The sequence below is a fragment of the Lissotriton vulgaris genome, chromosome 7 (genome assembly GCF_964263255.1).
Source record: "Lissotriton vulgaris chromosome 7, aLisVul1.2, whole genome shotgun sequence".
NCBI lineage: Eukaryota > Metazoa > Chordata > Amphibia > Caudata > Salamandridae > Lissotriton > Lissotriton vulgaris.
Genome location: NC_141695.1, coordinates 1,154,552,821 through 1,154,569,300, shown reverse-complemented (window position 1 = coordinate 1,154,569,300; position 16,480 = coordinate 1,154,552,821). Strand labels below are relative to the sequence as shown.

Genomic DNA, 16,480 nt, shown 5'->3' with positions numbered 1-16,480 from the left:
CTAGTGATGACAAATGCTACTAATGGGCCTGCAGCACTGATTGTGCCACCCACATGAGTAGCCCTAAAATGGTGTCTCAGGCCTGCCACCGCAGTGCCTGTGTGCAGTCTGTGAACTGCCATGTCCTCCTGGTCAGTGTCCCCACTGACCAGGCCTAACCCTTCCCTTTTTTGTGCAAATTGGTCACCCCTTTGGAAGGACCAAGGTACCCCCTTGGGCAGGGTGCAGTGTATGTGAAAGGTAGAGCATGTACTTGTGCAGGTGACATGCTCTGGTTGTGAATTACAGCCATTTTCGTTTTTCACTGCTGCAAGGCTATCTTGCTCCATAGGCTATCATGGGGCATGCTGGCTACAGTGGCTACCAGCAGATCTTCCCATAGGACCAAGATAGGACATAAAAGTCTGGTATCCCTGAACTCAGAATTTAATAACACATCTTTTAGGAAAGGTTGTTTTTAAATCCTGTGTTTGAGAACAGCACTTTTAGAAAGTTGCTGTTCTCTTGTTTGACCTTTCTGTGTGCCTTGGCCTGTTTGTGTATTGACTGTCTGGTTTGAGAGTGACAGGGGCTGGGGATTCCCCAGGAGGGCGGCGGAGTCAGCCCTAGGCTGAATGACTGCATTTGCAACTTGAGTGGTGGGAAGGGATAGCACCTGGGCCTGAATAGGGCTGTGCCTGCCTTCCGCAATGCTGGCTCCACCTCCTGCTGGGTGGCTGACGACCCTGCCCCTCACTCTGAAAGGACAGGAGAAGCCAGAAAAACAAAGTGCTCAAGGAACACCCAGAAATGGTTCAGACCGGGCTCAGGACCCACTTGCACAAAGAGAACAAAGACTTGTAGGGATATAAGTACAGGACCCCTGACAACAGAAAATTAGATAATCCTGGAATCAAGAAGGAACCTCTGCCAAGGAGAAAGCTGAATCTGAAGAAGGAAGACTGTCCTGTTGTTGCTCTGCAGGACTGACCTGCTGTTGCTTTGCTGCCAAGGAGAGGGGAAGGACTTTGCTTGTGTGCTGTGCCCCTGTCTTGAAGGAATCTCCAAGGGCCTGAGAAGAGCTGGCTCCCTGTTTTTGAAGTCCCAGGAACAAAAGGACTTCACCCCCAGCTTACCTGAACTCGGCTGAGAGAGTTATGTCCTTCCTAGAGTGCTTGGGCCAGTTGTGGTGCCTCTGGAAGTTGTACCTGTGCTGGGAAGCTGGAAACCAAGATTGAGAGACTTTTGCAACTGAAAAGTTATTGCATCGCTGGCTGTGGAGCGCATCCCCGACAGTGCGAAGAAATTCCCGCTGCTACGGAGGTCGAGATCGTCGCAGCGCCTGTTGCTGCTGCCTAAGACGACGCATACTTCGATTGCAGGAAGATCACCATCGCTGCAAGTGTCGTCGCAGAGCCTCTCGTCGCTGGGTGAGAACGCCGCACCGCTTGCTTGCGGACCGCATCACGTCGCTGCGAATATCGTCGCAGATCATCGCATAGAGGAGCTGCGAGAGAGAGGATCGCCGCTGGATCGTGCATCGTCGCCCCAGAGATCGTCGCAGCCCCTTCGAGATCGTTGCATCGTGCCTTTGCGAGAACAAACTTCCTACGGAACCTACGCACCGGAATCTATACAAGTGGCCTTCCACCCATACAGACCGGATTCGTCGCAACACGCCCGCTTCTGCAGCAGGGTTGTCGCATCGCCTCCCCAAGGTCTCAGGAGCAACGCATCGCTTGTTTTCCACTGCACCAGCTTCTGCTTTTGGAACTTTGTCGCAACTAAAGGTACTGTCGACTCAACGTGACGCAACTGTGAACTTTTCATGCAACTGTGGATTATTTTTATCGCAACCTAAAGAACTCTTTTGCAACCATATTCTTGAACTGTGTATGTTAGATTTTTGTTGTTTTGGTCTTGTGTAGTTTAGATTAAATACCTTTATTTTTCTAAACTGTTGTGAACTCAGTTTGTTGTGTTTTCACTGTGTTACTGTGAGTGTTGGTACAAATACTTTACACATTGCCTTCTGATTAGCCTTGACTGCTCGTGCCAAGCTACCTAGAGGGTGAGCAGGGGTTATCTCTGAGTGTTTCCTCCTTACCCTGACTAGAAGCAAGGGTCCCGTTTTGGACAGTGGTACCTACCTCTGCCAACTAGAGACCCCCAGTTCCAACAATGAGAAAACGAGGAGAAATGTAGACATTTCTCCTCGTTACGCCTGCTCTAGGGAGGCGCAATTTATTTGCGCTGCCCAGGTTTGCGATATAGTGTAAATCTGGGTAAGTGTCAATGTCCATGAGTGTTGCAGAGGGATACCCAGCCCAACACCCCTGGAACGCCTCTTTGACACAGAGTGAGGCAAGGCAGCGGCTTGCATTGCTTTGCCTTACTCCATATCTATGAGGCCATGAAAAGCCATGCAAAGTGGCTTTGCATGACCTTTTAATATGGGTCTGCACACTGTGCCACCGGGGTGTCATAAAAGTAATGATCACCAGTGGAAATGTGCTGCAAGGGGGCTCATAAATAAGCCCTAGAGTGTCTGAGTGCTGGGACAAATGCTCTGGAGTGTTAACATATTTATAAATGGTACAGAGGGGAATGGGATGCTCACTGTTTGCATCTTTGCTGCTAACAAAAAACTCAGAAGGCTCATAATATACAGCATGTACCAGAAATACGACAAACAGATCTGGACAGCCTTGGGGCACACAAACTGGGGTATGAAGTGTAAAAGTGGGTGATTTTGCATTGGGCTGAGAAAATTAAAACAAGGGCTGAGTACTGTTGGTGACTCATAGGGGTACACACCAAGGAAGGGTCCTGCTTGTAGCAACAAGCTGAACAAGAGTGCAGAAGCCATGCTGTGGGGTTCAAAGCACACCATGCAGTATCCTGCATTAAGTTCAAGAGAAACAGGGGAACCCCACTCACTAAGGAACCAGTGTAACAGCGCTGGGACGCTTCCGGGTAACCACGCGCTCTATAAATCCAACATTCATTCATTCATTTATATAGGAAAAACAGTGGTTCCTGTGGAATGGTATACTATGAGGTTATGATACATAAGCACAATCATAATATAGAGGGTTAGAAAATAGCAGAGTGCGAAGGAACTACTACGATTGTTGTATTTCTATCTAGGACCCTAATTCGATATTCCTGATTCATGCCCTTATGTGGTTATAATAAATAGTATTCTTATAAAGGCATAAGAATCATATCCATATTTAGTAATAGCACATGCAGTCCAAAGCACGGCAAGGCTACTCCCATAGACTCCTAGAAAGCACAACGCGTTCTTTACACAAACCAAACCTCCAGCAGCCCGGGAAACCCCCCCTGCTTTTGTTTTGATTTGCACAAGAACTCCTGGAGTCCAGAAAGAACTGTTAGTTCTCAGTTACGTCTTATGTCCAACCTTACGTCAAACCCAGCACCTTTCAAGTATAAATATACCAACGTTGCCTTAAGCAAACACACGGTGGTGTGGAGCAGAGCGGTTATCTACTTATCCGAAGCCCAGCTGATGCGAGAGCCGAAGGAACCCGCCCCTCCCCTTTGACGCGCTGGAGAAGCTGCCTTTTCTCACGCCGAGAAATCCAGCTCCGGTGTTCCCCAGTCACCCTCGCGGGTTGCTGGGAGATTGAGTCCTGAGAAGCGAGATACAAGACCTCCTTCATTCTATAACCAAGGTACGGAGCTGATTAAAACCTTAGAGAGAATTCTTGATTCCGATACTTGGCAAAAAAAACTAACTTAACTTAAGACTGCAACTTACTTACTCCTTCCCACGTATTAGGCTTAGGTCAGGTACACTGGGGTAGGCGTATCTTAGAAGCACCAGTTGAGTTCGTTAGTCAATGCTTTAATGTATGTATATATTTTATCCATTTTAAAGTATCATATGGCTAAGAAATCATATCAATGCTTCTACAGTATTATTTCATAATACTACTTTTACTGTACGCACTTTACTTTATGATAAGTATTGCAATTCTGGCAATTCATTTCTCTTGCATGAGAAAGAAGACTGCTCAATAAAATAACGCCTTTTATTGAAAACGCCAGTCTCTCTATTTCTCTGCATTCTGGTGAAACTAAGCATTCACGATTGATTGAGTGAAATAGCTGCCTATTGTTTTCACACGACTCTACAGATACACTCTTTATTCTGAGGGAGAAAAGTTGTCATGTTTATGCGGTTGTCAGAAGCTGAATCCCTTCTTGTCCAAACAGGGAAGTTCACTCCTCCCTGTTCATTCGAGAAAGTTTCTAGTGACCTCTGAGCTAGCTGGCAAACTTAAATTAAGTCTAACATAGTCAGTAGAGACCTAGATGACCTCAGTCCTACGTCTACACTGCTGTTTATGTTATTCCAATGCGCAGAGCCTATTGGGAAAATAGGAACTACACTACACGATTCCAGGGTAGTATATTTTATTGATTTTTTAAACAATAAAGTTAGGAGTAAACATTATACATCAAAACAACATTTGTGCATAGTTTCCCAAGTGACAAAGGGAACCTAAACCTAAGTGACAATGTGAATATTATATACATGGTTTCCACAGTTTGTACAAGTCGACCATTATCAAAATAATTCCATGTCAACTGCAGCTATATACAATGATATGTGCTGGGAAAATGGTTCGCTTCTTCTGTTTGTCGACGGCGTTTCGATCCTCAAAATAATGTGGGGCCTCTTCAGGACTATTGATGAAGGGACATTTGAATTTATGATTGTGCAGCCTTGTGAAAATGATGTGCCAAAAGTGAAGAATAGAGGAAAAGTGTTTACTCACATGAGGACCCGTCCGGGCACTCAATGTGAGTACAGGCTGTCAATCCAATGGGGTATGTAGGTAGGCCAGAGGTGCTCAATTAATTTTACACCACAGCCGTAGCATTGTAGAATCCCTTTATGGATTAACAGTGACAATTGCACTGGGAGTTTCTCTCGGTAGAAGATTAGAAAAGCGGGAGGCCTCCGCGTGTAAATTCAGAAAAAGCCACGTCAGTCAGCTTGATTGGGTACAATAACCACATCTATGTTCTATTTCACATATCATTCATAAAAAATATGTCATTAAAATATGTCATTAAAGGGGAACAAGCCTAAAGTCTGGACACTAAATTCATTGAAGGTTGGAAGATTTGACTACAGGGGGACATCAACTAAGCAGACATTTTGTTATTTAGCAGGGAGCCAGTTTGTACTGAGAAGGGAGAAAATGTGTGTCTGGCTGCTCGAGATAGATGCTCGCAGCTTCAGGAACACTAATAGAGAGCTATGTAAAACTAGTAGGGTGAAGTAAGGATGTGTTGCGTACCTCTGCCCACACCATCCCTCGCCTGCAGCTCCAGGCAGTGCTTCCAAAGCTATCTGGGCGAGTCATTGTGGGCAGTACTTGACCAAGAACACAAAAACAGCCAAGGAGTTTTATAGAGATCAGCGAATACTAACTCTTATTCTGATTACAACATACAACAACTACTCAGATCTGTCCCCCAGTATCTCAAGATGCTGCCGGCCCAGTGGACAGGGAGGTGTTTCTGTTACTAGAGAGAGCAGGTATTGGTTTAGGACGTTAACCCTCCCCTACCCTTAGGTGGCATGCTTCATCACAGGATTCAACCTCCCATCACACTGATGGAGTGATGTGAGCTACAACTCCCCTGAGAAGGTAGATCTCTTTAGATGGGGACTTCCAATGTCAACTGCAGGTATGGGTGGTGGTGTAGGAGGGTGTGCTCGACCGATATTGTCCACCACAAAGCCACCGCTTTCTACTGCACATTTAGTCCTGAGTTCTAAACATTGTGGCGCAGGCAGCTGCTTCTATATCTTCCGAGCCACAAAGGAATGGCACACCATACCAATCGGTTTCAGAACCTGAATTAAACCACTTTACATTTAGAAAGAGACTTAAGACCCGGCAGTAGCCAAAAATGATTTTCTTTTCCTTATCCTGTTTTTTTACCTCTGGGTTTGACTGCCTCGAGCTAGGACCACCTTGTGTATGAATGCGCTCTATAAACATCACATTTTGCGTACCATTTGTGGCAACTTTCAGAAGGTGCTGTGAAGTTAATTGAAATGACACCTTCAATCAATCCAATCAATCAATACAGTATTTGTTAAGTGCAAGCTACTCACCCCTAATGGCCTCAAGGAACTGGAGGCTATTGGGGAGATTAAGTGAGCTATTGCCCAGAGTTACATGGTGCTGAGCTGTGCTGCCAACGGAGCCAAGAACCCAACGTGAGCCCTGTGCTCCAGAGTCAGGTGCCTTGGCCGCTGCCACACCTTCCTGTCTATAGGCTTTATTAAGATTTAGCCTGTGGCTGAGGTGTAGCGTCTGTATTTCACAGCAAATCCAAGACAGGTGGGTGGTGTTTACCTATGAAGTTTGCAAGAATGATTGACAAATGGTTGAATAGATTGATGTAAAGACCTGTGCCGCCCAGAATGACTGCCTGAATAGGTTAAGTCTTGAAGCAAGCTGCGGACGCTTCCAGTAGTTTAAATGATTTTTTAACGACAGCAGAGTAGAAACAGTCTACTATAATACAGGGGCCCAGAGACTACTGCCTGTCTAGGAATCCCTGAGAGGTTCGGTTTCCATGACAGAGCAGCATTCTAGACATACATCACCACACTTCTCCCTCTTTCCAAATGAAGAACAAACTAAATAGATGAATAACAACATAGCATAATAGCGTAATACAATAATGAACACTAGTAATAACTATAAGAACTGAAAAAGCAATGTACTTACCTCCCTTCTAAAAAAGGAAAATTAGAAAAAATGATTTACAGATAAAATCTTGTAACTTGTTCGGGGTAAATTTGGTGCGAACACTTCTCCTTAAGTTTTCATGAGAATCTTCATTAAACACTGGTTGTTGAATATGAATGTCTCGTTTTACATCCATACCAGCATTAGGATCTAGTGCCAAACGAGAAACATTCCACCAATTTCCATCAGAAAGTTTTGCAGTATTTTTTCTAAGCTCATAAATTTGTAAAGGCGCTTTGAATTTTGAAAATCCTTTCCCAACAAGACATGGATTTTTTACACGAACCCAGTCACCTAATTTCAACTTGCTGTGTTTTAGATTGTCATTTATTCTTTTTGCACTTGTAGCATTAGAATCAGATTTAGCTATACTCCATAATTCTTTTATGTTTATATTTATGTCAAGACTTGTAGCCATCCAAAAAGGACATGTCTCAGTTGTTGCTTTTCTGCCTCGCATCAGTTCAAATGGAGTTTGGGTTGTCACACTGTGAGGCGTTGTTCTATAACTCCAAATCAGTTCTTTTAAAGCAATTTCAACATTCATGTTACATTTTAAGGTAGATTGGATACATTCAACTAAAATTCTGTTGAAATGTTCAACTTTACCGTTACTTTGGGGATTATATAATGGTGTCTTGATGTGTTTGATGTTACATTTTTCCATAAAAGATTTCTTTTCAAGAGAAGTAAACTGAACGCCATTATCAGTTAAAATTTCACCTGAAATACCTTCCCTACTAAATACATCTTTGAAGAAATTAATTACATTTTTTGTTGTGGGATCCATCACACCTCTGACTTCAACCTACCATGATAAGTGATCAATCATAACAATAAAATATCTCATGTGGTTGGGAAGGACATGGTAAGGTCCCATAAAAATCCACGCAACACGTTGCCACACTCTTCCTGGACAAACAGTGGGAAATTCGACTGCCCCTTCAGTTTTCAGAACTTTATCACTAACTTTCTACTTTCCACAATCATGTACATAAAGGTCTATTTCATGATCCATTTTAGGCCATCAAAAATTTTCTCTCACTTTTCTTTTTGTGAAGGTGGAACTTAAATGACTAGAATGTGCTAATTCAATTATATGTTTGTGAAAACATGTGGGAGGAATTAGTTTGTCACCACGCATTAATTTGTTACATTCTAATGACAGTTCATCAGATACTTTCCAGAAAGCTTGTTACTTATCAGATAAACTTCTTTCTTTTGGCCAACCAGAGGTAACCATTTGTATGACATCCCTTAGTGTGACATCATTGTAAAGTTCTTGTACCCAATCATTCTCATCTCTACAAATGTTGGAATCGCCAATGTAGGCAATGAAGCATTCTTTGATTTCTGACTCCCAATCATATTCATTGCCATCACTAATTGGAAGTCTAAAAAGACAGTCTGCTCTAGAATTCTTCCCACCTGGAATGTATTCTACAGCGGAGGAGAATTCTAATAACCTTGTAGAAAGTCTAGCTATTCGAGCAGTGGTGAGCCTTAACTTCTTTCCTGATAAAATGTCCACAAAGGACGATGATCAGTGCTTAGAGTAAAGGGTCTTCCTCAGAGATAGGCTCTAAGTTTCTCAACACTCCATATGCATGCTAAAAGTTTTTTTTCGATAACAGAATATTTATGTTCTGGAGTGCGTAAAGTTCTAGAGGCAATACTTACAGTTGTTTCACGATTTATATTGAATTGGCTCAAAACTGCTCCTAACCCATTTTCGGAAGCGCCTACTGTAACAAACGTTTCTCTCCCCTCTACAAAACACTGTATTGCAGGTGCTGAAGTATTGTCTTTTTTGATTTTCTCAAAAGTGCGTTGGCAAAGATCTGACTACAAAAATGTTTCCCCCTTCTTTAGTAGAACCTTAAAACATTCAGTAATGGTAGCAAAGTTTTGGATACATTTTGCATAAAACTCACATAATCCTAAGAAAGATAACAATTGCTCTCGGTTTTGTGGAGCAGGCGCATCAAAAATGCTTTTTACCAGACTAGGTTTAGGTTTTACACCTTGCTCAGAAAATACATGTCCTAGATACTCAATTTCTCTTGTTTTAAACATACATTTGTCTCTGCGTAGGGTGACACCTCTTTTTTCTAAGATTTCTAAAACATTGTTAAGTGCAAGATCATGCTCATTTTCTTCTACAGCGAATATTAAAATATCGTCTTGAAAAATTGCATTGTGATCATTACCTGCAAACATTTCTGACATAAGTCTTTGGAAGACTGCGGCAGCAGAAGCAATGCCAAATGGCATGCGACAAAATTGGAAAACCCCATCAGGGGTAACAAAAGCAGTCAAATGAAAAGAAGTTTCATCTAATTCTACTTGGTGGTAAGCTGCTCTTAGATCTAATTTGCTAAACCAACTAGCTTGACCAACCTTAGTTATAAGATCTTCAATCTTAGGTAGGGGGTAGTTATCTATCCAAATAGCTTCATTTATGCTCCTCATATCGACACACATGCGTACCTCTCCATTATTTTTCTTCGCAAAAACTATGGGAGATAACCACAGTGTTCCATCAGTTTTTTTCAATAATGCCCTGTGAACACATATCATTGAGCATGGCAGAAAGGTCACCTCTCACACTGAGTGGAATGTTACGTAATTTGTGTTTGATAGTAATAACATCATGTTTAACTTTAATGTGGTATGTGAAATCTGACATTTTTCCAAATTTATTTTGAAAAACTTTACTACATTTTTTAACTAATGCATTGTCATAGTTGCTTATCGAACCCAATCTTTTCTTTTCAAAGGAAATAGGCTGTTCTAAACCTGGTCTTATTGTAATACCAAATTCAGCTTGATGGATTAAAGCCTAAACTAAAACATTAATACCTTTTCTTGCGACATAAATTTTTCCATGAATTGATTCGTCTAAATTCTTGATGTCAGCCCCCAAAAAAAACGATGAGATCTACTTTGCTTCCTTCAAATGCCACAGTAAGAATGTCTGGAGGAAGCAAAGCTTTATTGTGCCAATATTTTTCAAAAATGTCATTGGAGATAATAGTTATACGGGCACCAGTGTCAACTAACAGTTGGATAGCATGACCTTCAATAGAAACATTTAGGTTTGGATCAATTACTAGATATTCATCGTTGGAATTAACACATCTAACACCTAAAAGTAATTCTTTACTTTCTTCTAGGTTTTCATCATCAAAATTGCTACTAAAATCATTTAGAACACAACGCATATTAGCAGACTTGCCAGTTCTGCACATTTTTAAGAAATGGCCTATTTTCCCACATTTCTTACATTGTTGACCTAGTGCAGGGCAAAATTTGAACGAAGAAACATGTGAAGGTGAGCCACATCTATGACAGAATATTTTATGCAATTGTTGGGTGGAAAAATTGGATCTTTTGAAAGGTTTAGGTTTAGTATTGCCTTGAATTTTTTTTTTGTAGTGGTAGGTTTATAGGCAATCGCACCAGAAATTGAAGATTTAGCTAAATATTCTTCGAGTAATTTTGCATTGATAAAAGAACCCTTAATACTTTTAGCTATATATATAGCTTTATCTAAAGTTGTATTGTTGCATGCAAGCAACCTTTCATGTATTTTTTTGGAGTAACATGTGGCCACTAATTGGTCACGTATTAGTTCTGCAGTAAAATTATCAAATTCACATTTAGATGCTAACATTTTTAATGCAGTGACATAAGTGTATATGCTTTCATTTGGTTGCTGGGTTCTCGTGAAAAATGTATATCTATGTACACCCATGTTTTTTGTTTTCGAGCAATATTTGTCTAGCTGAGCAATCGCAGTCTTAAATTCATCCAAGTTCTCATCTTCTGCAGGAACATGTTCGGGTAGGTGATCATAGATATTTTTACTTTCGACACCTAGATGATAATACGTGAGGCTTTTGCGTCTTTCAGGTTTGAATTTCTGAGCATCAATGGCTCCCAGATACGCTTTGAAAGATCTTAGCCATAAATTTCACTCTAAGGTGGTTTTCCAGGATCTTGTCAATCCGCGCGACTAAAACCGAATCCTGCACGCGAACATGCGAGTTCCAGGGCGCGAGACAGGATCGCGTATGACCACAATCTGTGTAAGGAGACGGCGCTAAACCGCGCGATCGCGTTCTTCTCTAAATATAACAACGTTATGCCTAATATAACAGCACAGTAATGCAATAAGCATAAAGAAGCTGCGCATAAATAATTTTCTTCAAGCTGAAAAAAGTACAAGATCTCACCTGCCTGTCTTCCGTGTAGTCGACGATTTCCTTCTGTATCGTGTTGCATTATGGGAGACTGTTGGGACATAAAAAGTGAAAAGGGACTCTAATCCTCACTGTAACACTTCCATTCCATACAGAAAGAGGACTGCTAAAAGAAAGAGACAAAGGGGAATTGGAAAGTAATTATTCACACAGCTATTTAAAAAGAAAAAAGAGGAATCATTTTACCAGTTCACAGCGATTTGCACACTTTATTGAGAAGATTGATTGTGCAAATTACAGCGATTGCACACTTCATTCATTTCTTATACTTCGAGAAAATAAAATTTACTTTACACAGTGGTATTCACAGCGATTTGCACGCTTCATCATAAACTTTATACAACCAAGTGCAAATTACAGCGATTTGCATGCTTGAGAAGATTATTTGTGCAAACTACAACGATTTGCACGTTTAATTACAGAGTTTATGCAACAAAGTACAACGTTTAATTACAGAGTTTACAGAGTTTTTTCTTCCTCCAACTCAGCATGCAGAGCATTCAAGCCCCAGCCCCATTTCTACAAGATCCCATCCTCGTCCCCAAATTACTGAAGCAAGCTGCGGACGCCTCCAGTAGTTTAAATGATTTATTAACGACAGCAGAGTAGAAACAGTCTACTACAATATAATTGGCCTAGAGATAACTGCCTGTCTAGGACTCCCAGAGAGGTTCGGGTTCCATGACAGAGCAGCATTCTAGACATACATCACCACAAGTCTCTATACCACTGGAGCTACTCAGAGGTAGATCTTGTGTACATCCCATACTTTGATCAAGTGAATAGAGGGACCCATACTGGGGTGACCATGATCTACCACAATCAGCTCACACATGACCAAAAGACATACTGATGCGTAGCCTGGCGTAAACATAGATAAGGGTTATTTCTTAGTTTCTTTTCCTCAGAAAACCAGAGAGGTGTACGGGCGGGAGCCAGATGCCTGCGAGGAAGAAGAGCTCTTTGAAATTCTGGTGAGTACAAAACTTCTGCGCATGACGCTGAGTGCATACTTTTAATTTGTCCTCACAAAATGCTGGGCTTGGTTTAAACTCATATTTGGTTAGTTAAACACCAGTTATCTGATAAAATCAAATTCCTCGGTACCAAAGCAAAATAATGCGTAAAGCATACAAAAAAAAATTGCCTTTTTGTGCTGATGAAATGGGCTGAAAACTACAATTTCCTTACTGAAGCCAGGAAAAATGAAGGGTTTTCAAATCTTTTAGTGTTTAGGATATTCCTGTAATGCTGAGTGCTTCTGGATAAGAGTGCAATAACCTATAGAGAGATTAGGATACTTTGATAGAAGCCAGAGCCAGTCACTTGCTAATCACTTGGCTTCCTTGCACCAGGCCAACTATGCTGCTTGAAATAACTCTTTTCTTTTCTTGGCCAGTCCCACTTTGGTCTGTAGTCAAATTCTGGTAGGACCCAAGATCCTAGAAAGGGCAAGAGATACATATTTGCAAATAACTCTAGTGGTTCACAGCTATTCAAAAGGGTGGATGCAGGACGCACCAAAGGCAGACAGCTGATCTCTCGGACCATTGCTTTGCGCTCATAGCCTGTTTATGTTACTGTGGGGCACTGATAGTATAGCAGAAACAGGCATTGGGTTGCTCCACTGTGTTTTTTCCCAAAAGTGTGAGAATGGCTTGAAGAAACCCATTTAAGTGTTTTAGCATAAACTCCACAGGTTCCACATGCCTTGGAGAGCCTTCATTGGGTATCTGTGCACCAAAAGATTCATTTCTAAACGCTTCGTGTTGCTTATAAAGTGCTTCTGGGACAAGGTCCCACCTTCTTCAAAAAAATATCAGATGGTACATTCGTAACAGGACTCTTAGGTCCTGTTCATCTAGGAATTTGATTGTGCCACCATACAAGCACGCCTCCTGGGGAGGCAGGAGCTTTATGCTCTGCACAACTAAAAACTGGAATCGCCTTCCCTTAGAGATAAAATCTGCTCCATGTCTTTGGAGCTTCCGCAAGCTAATTAAAACATGGCCCTTTGCTATACCCTAACCGAGATCATTTTGTTCCTTGTTCATCTAGCGCTGAGAAGCCTCTGGGTAATTGTTTGCGCTTTATAAAACTCAAATCAAATCACAGCATTACAGATATTTGTAGGGATCACATCTGATCCCAAACTTGCCTGCACCATATTATCTGATGTGGCGCCACTCTAGCTCACATATTTAGTGTTCCACCAAGTTCCATTAAGGTTTGGGGTTCTGAGGGCACCTCCTATCTCATCTGACGATTCATTGCCTACTTTCAATTGGCTACCATATTTGATACCTACTTCCTCCTTTGCTCTAACAGCAACAAGAGCTCCCGGATCCAGAGGAGGCTGAGATCTACCAGTTTCACTTCAGTGATCTACCAGTGACTGAGCTGCATCTGGTGAAGTGCGCTATTCAGATGTACTATGAGTTGCAAGTGGTGGACAAATTTCACATACCGCAGGAGGTAGGCATCGCTCGCTTGTACCAACCTTGTTCATTGGTTACAGTAGTCAACCTCCAATACAATCTACTTCTTTTGTTATCATCTATTTAAATTAAGTACTGTTTTGCTTACTAGGATAAATCAAGGGCACATGGAAGGTTGTGTTTTTAGTGAGTGAAGGCATAATTTAGTGAGAGTAGACAAAATCATCCGAGAGTGTGGTGCAATGGGAGGAAAAGCATTTTTACTGTGAACAAGTTTGGTATAGTTGGAGTAGGATGTGTCAGTTGGGGCTGGACAGTTCCCATGGGGGGCAGGGTCAAGAATGATTTGCTTATGGCTGGGTCTAAACTGGGGTGGTGTGGTGACCAGAGAACAATGGATTTAGGCCTGGATCTCTGATTGGGGATGAGTGTTTGACATTTTTCAGCATTCCGTCCATCAATTGTTCCTTTTGCATTTGTCATCCCAAGTGAGATGGGGATGCCCAGACGTTTACCCGTGCTCGCCATGCCACTGGATTCAAGCTCTTTTGGCTGATGAGGGGGTGATACCCCGAAACCTGTCCGAGGATGCCTGTTCCGGTCCAGGGAGGACCTGGCATGGTAGTTCGGTCTGGACTGTTCCCATGGGGAGCAGGGTCAAGACTGATCTGCACATTGCTGGGTCCGAACTGAGGGGGCGTGGTGACCACAAAACAATGGATTTAGGCTGGGGGTGAGAGTTGGACATTGTTCCTCATTCCTTCCATCAATTGTTCTTTTTGCATGTGTCAATGAGTGCCATCACATTCAAGGAGAAGCAGCCCACCGGACAGTCCAGAAAAGCCATGGGACAGTTCAGCCAATGTGTTCAGCTGCTCTCATCATTCCAGATCAGAACCCTATCCGTTTGGCCATTAGCACGCAATCATTTTTTTTATCTTCAAGAAGGCACAGATCAGCTAGTCTGATTGGCTACCCCGTCAGATAGGTCCAGAGAGGGCTATACAATTGGCTAAAAGCGCTTTTGGCCTGCCTGAATTGCTTTCACAAAAGTCATTTGAGGGTGTCCCATGCAGTCAATGAATCTTCAAAAAACTGTTTATCTCTCACTCAGGCAGAACACACCAGGTGATGCAATCCTTTGAGTTCAACTCTTCAGAGTAGAAGTATGTGGCTCGTATAATTCAGGCAAATCACCAGCAATGCATTTTTTCATGTATAGTATGATCCAGTGAAGATAATGGCCTTGTAAAAATGTACGGTCGTTCACAGACAGGGCCAAGACCTGGTAGATTCTAAGGCAATCTCTGCCAAGGTGCATAGCCTGAAGGAGTCTTGTCCAACCACAGACAGAACGCTTTCTCTCTTAATAAAGATTATCACATGGCTGTTTCTGATCCAGTCACAGGCAAGACCCATGACATGGTAGATTTTGTTTCAGCCACAAACAAGGCTCATTGTAAATCAATTACAGATCAGGCCTGTGTCCTGGTAGACTCTGATCTACATACAGGGCCCAGGACCTGAGAGAGACTAATCCAATAACAGAAAATGCCTGGTTCTTGTTTATTTTTATTTCTTAACAGATAATTCCAGTTTTCTCATAGGTTCTGATCTCATCATAGACAAGGCGTGTGACCTTTGAGAATCTGATCTAACCTCAGATGAAACCCAAGACTTGGTAGAGCCATTCAGTGACAAAGCATGTGACATGGTAGATTCTAATTCATTCACAGATTTCTTGGAGATTGATCAACACACAGACAAATCACAGATAAAGCTCATGGCATGGCAGAGACAGAACCAAATCATAGAAGGTTTTTTGTGAGGACCCACAGTTTATCAGGTCAAAATCTCCTGCTGATCGATCCTCTACTTTTGGTATTAAAGAAGCATGCTGATCGAAAGAGGAAAGATGCTTAACCTTGTAATGAGCTAGTGACCAATATTTCTACCGCGTGGAACTCCTCCATCTTGCCACAACCAAAATGGGCATTTTATAGCCATGATTAATTAGTGATTGTGTTACCTACTTTGACCCAGTCAAAGAGAACTATCTGTGTTGGCTTTTTCTATGTCTGGGAATATATCACAGGTATTGATATGGTCCATTGTGCTTGGCAGGTTGCTTGTTGTCTATTACTCCCTCATTCACTGTCTCTGGCAGGTTTTCTTTCACTAGCCTGATCTTTTCTGTTGTTGTTTCACAGGTCCTTGTGCGCTTCCTGTACTCAATCAGCAAAGGCTATCGCAAGATCACGTACCACAACTGGCGCCATGGTTTCAACGTTGGACAGACCATGTTCACTCTGCTTATGGTATGAGGCACAAAAACACATTGTTGTGGCATTTCAGCTGGTGTTCAGCACCTAGTCAGCGGTTACATTACACCATAATTTGACTGATCTATACAGTCTATCATGAGATTTTCACTGCATGCTGGAAGCTATTGCAGGCACTTGCACCTGAGATGAATCATTAGGAAGCACTTTTTTTATATCCATCAAAAACTACCTGACTACAAGCCCCCTCCGCCAATGGTGTGTCACTTTTTGTGACGCACCAGTGGTGCATTGTAGTGCTTCATATTTACAAGCGTTAAAGACAGAGGGGTCCCAGACTGGGAAAAATTAGAATCATGGAAAGTTCAAATTTAAATTAATCAATGTGCGAGGATTGAATTTCAACAGTACAGTTGTTTTTATTCACAACATACCGCAACCTAAAGTTGGTTAATACAGTTTGAATCTAAAACAGTCATTAAATTGTTGTAACACAATTGTGCCCACGCGCGCAAAGGGGAAGGGGGTGGGGGAGTGCTGGTGTTGTGAAGGATATTAGTGAATAGTGCAGTTGACGTCAACGGAGTCTGTCTTCTATACCTATGATGTAACATGACACGCCCCCCACACCGCGTCTCGGCTACACTGTAGTGCACATACGAGTCAAGCGATTTTCGTTGCCGTCCTGAGACGAACGCTGCGTACCC

The 16,480-nt window shown here is 42.2% G+C and overlaps 1 protein-coding gene across 1 annotated transcript in view; it reads left to right on the top strand.

Moving 5' to 3' along the window:
* PDE6A (phosphodiesterase 6A) overlaps positions 1–16,480 on the top strand; it is a 300,863-nt gene that overhangs the window by 208,418 nt on the left and 75,965 nt on the right. The window contains exons 11-13 of the mRNA XM_086928871.1: positions 11,962–12,027; positions 13,382–13,528; positions 15,702–15,809. Coding sequence (XP_086784997.1) covers positions 11,962–12,027; positions 13,382–13,528; positions 15,702–15,809 — 321 coding nt within the window. The remainder of the gene's footprint in view (positions 1–11,961; positions 12,028–13,381; positions 13,529–15,701; positions 15,810–16,480) is intronic.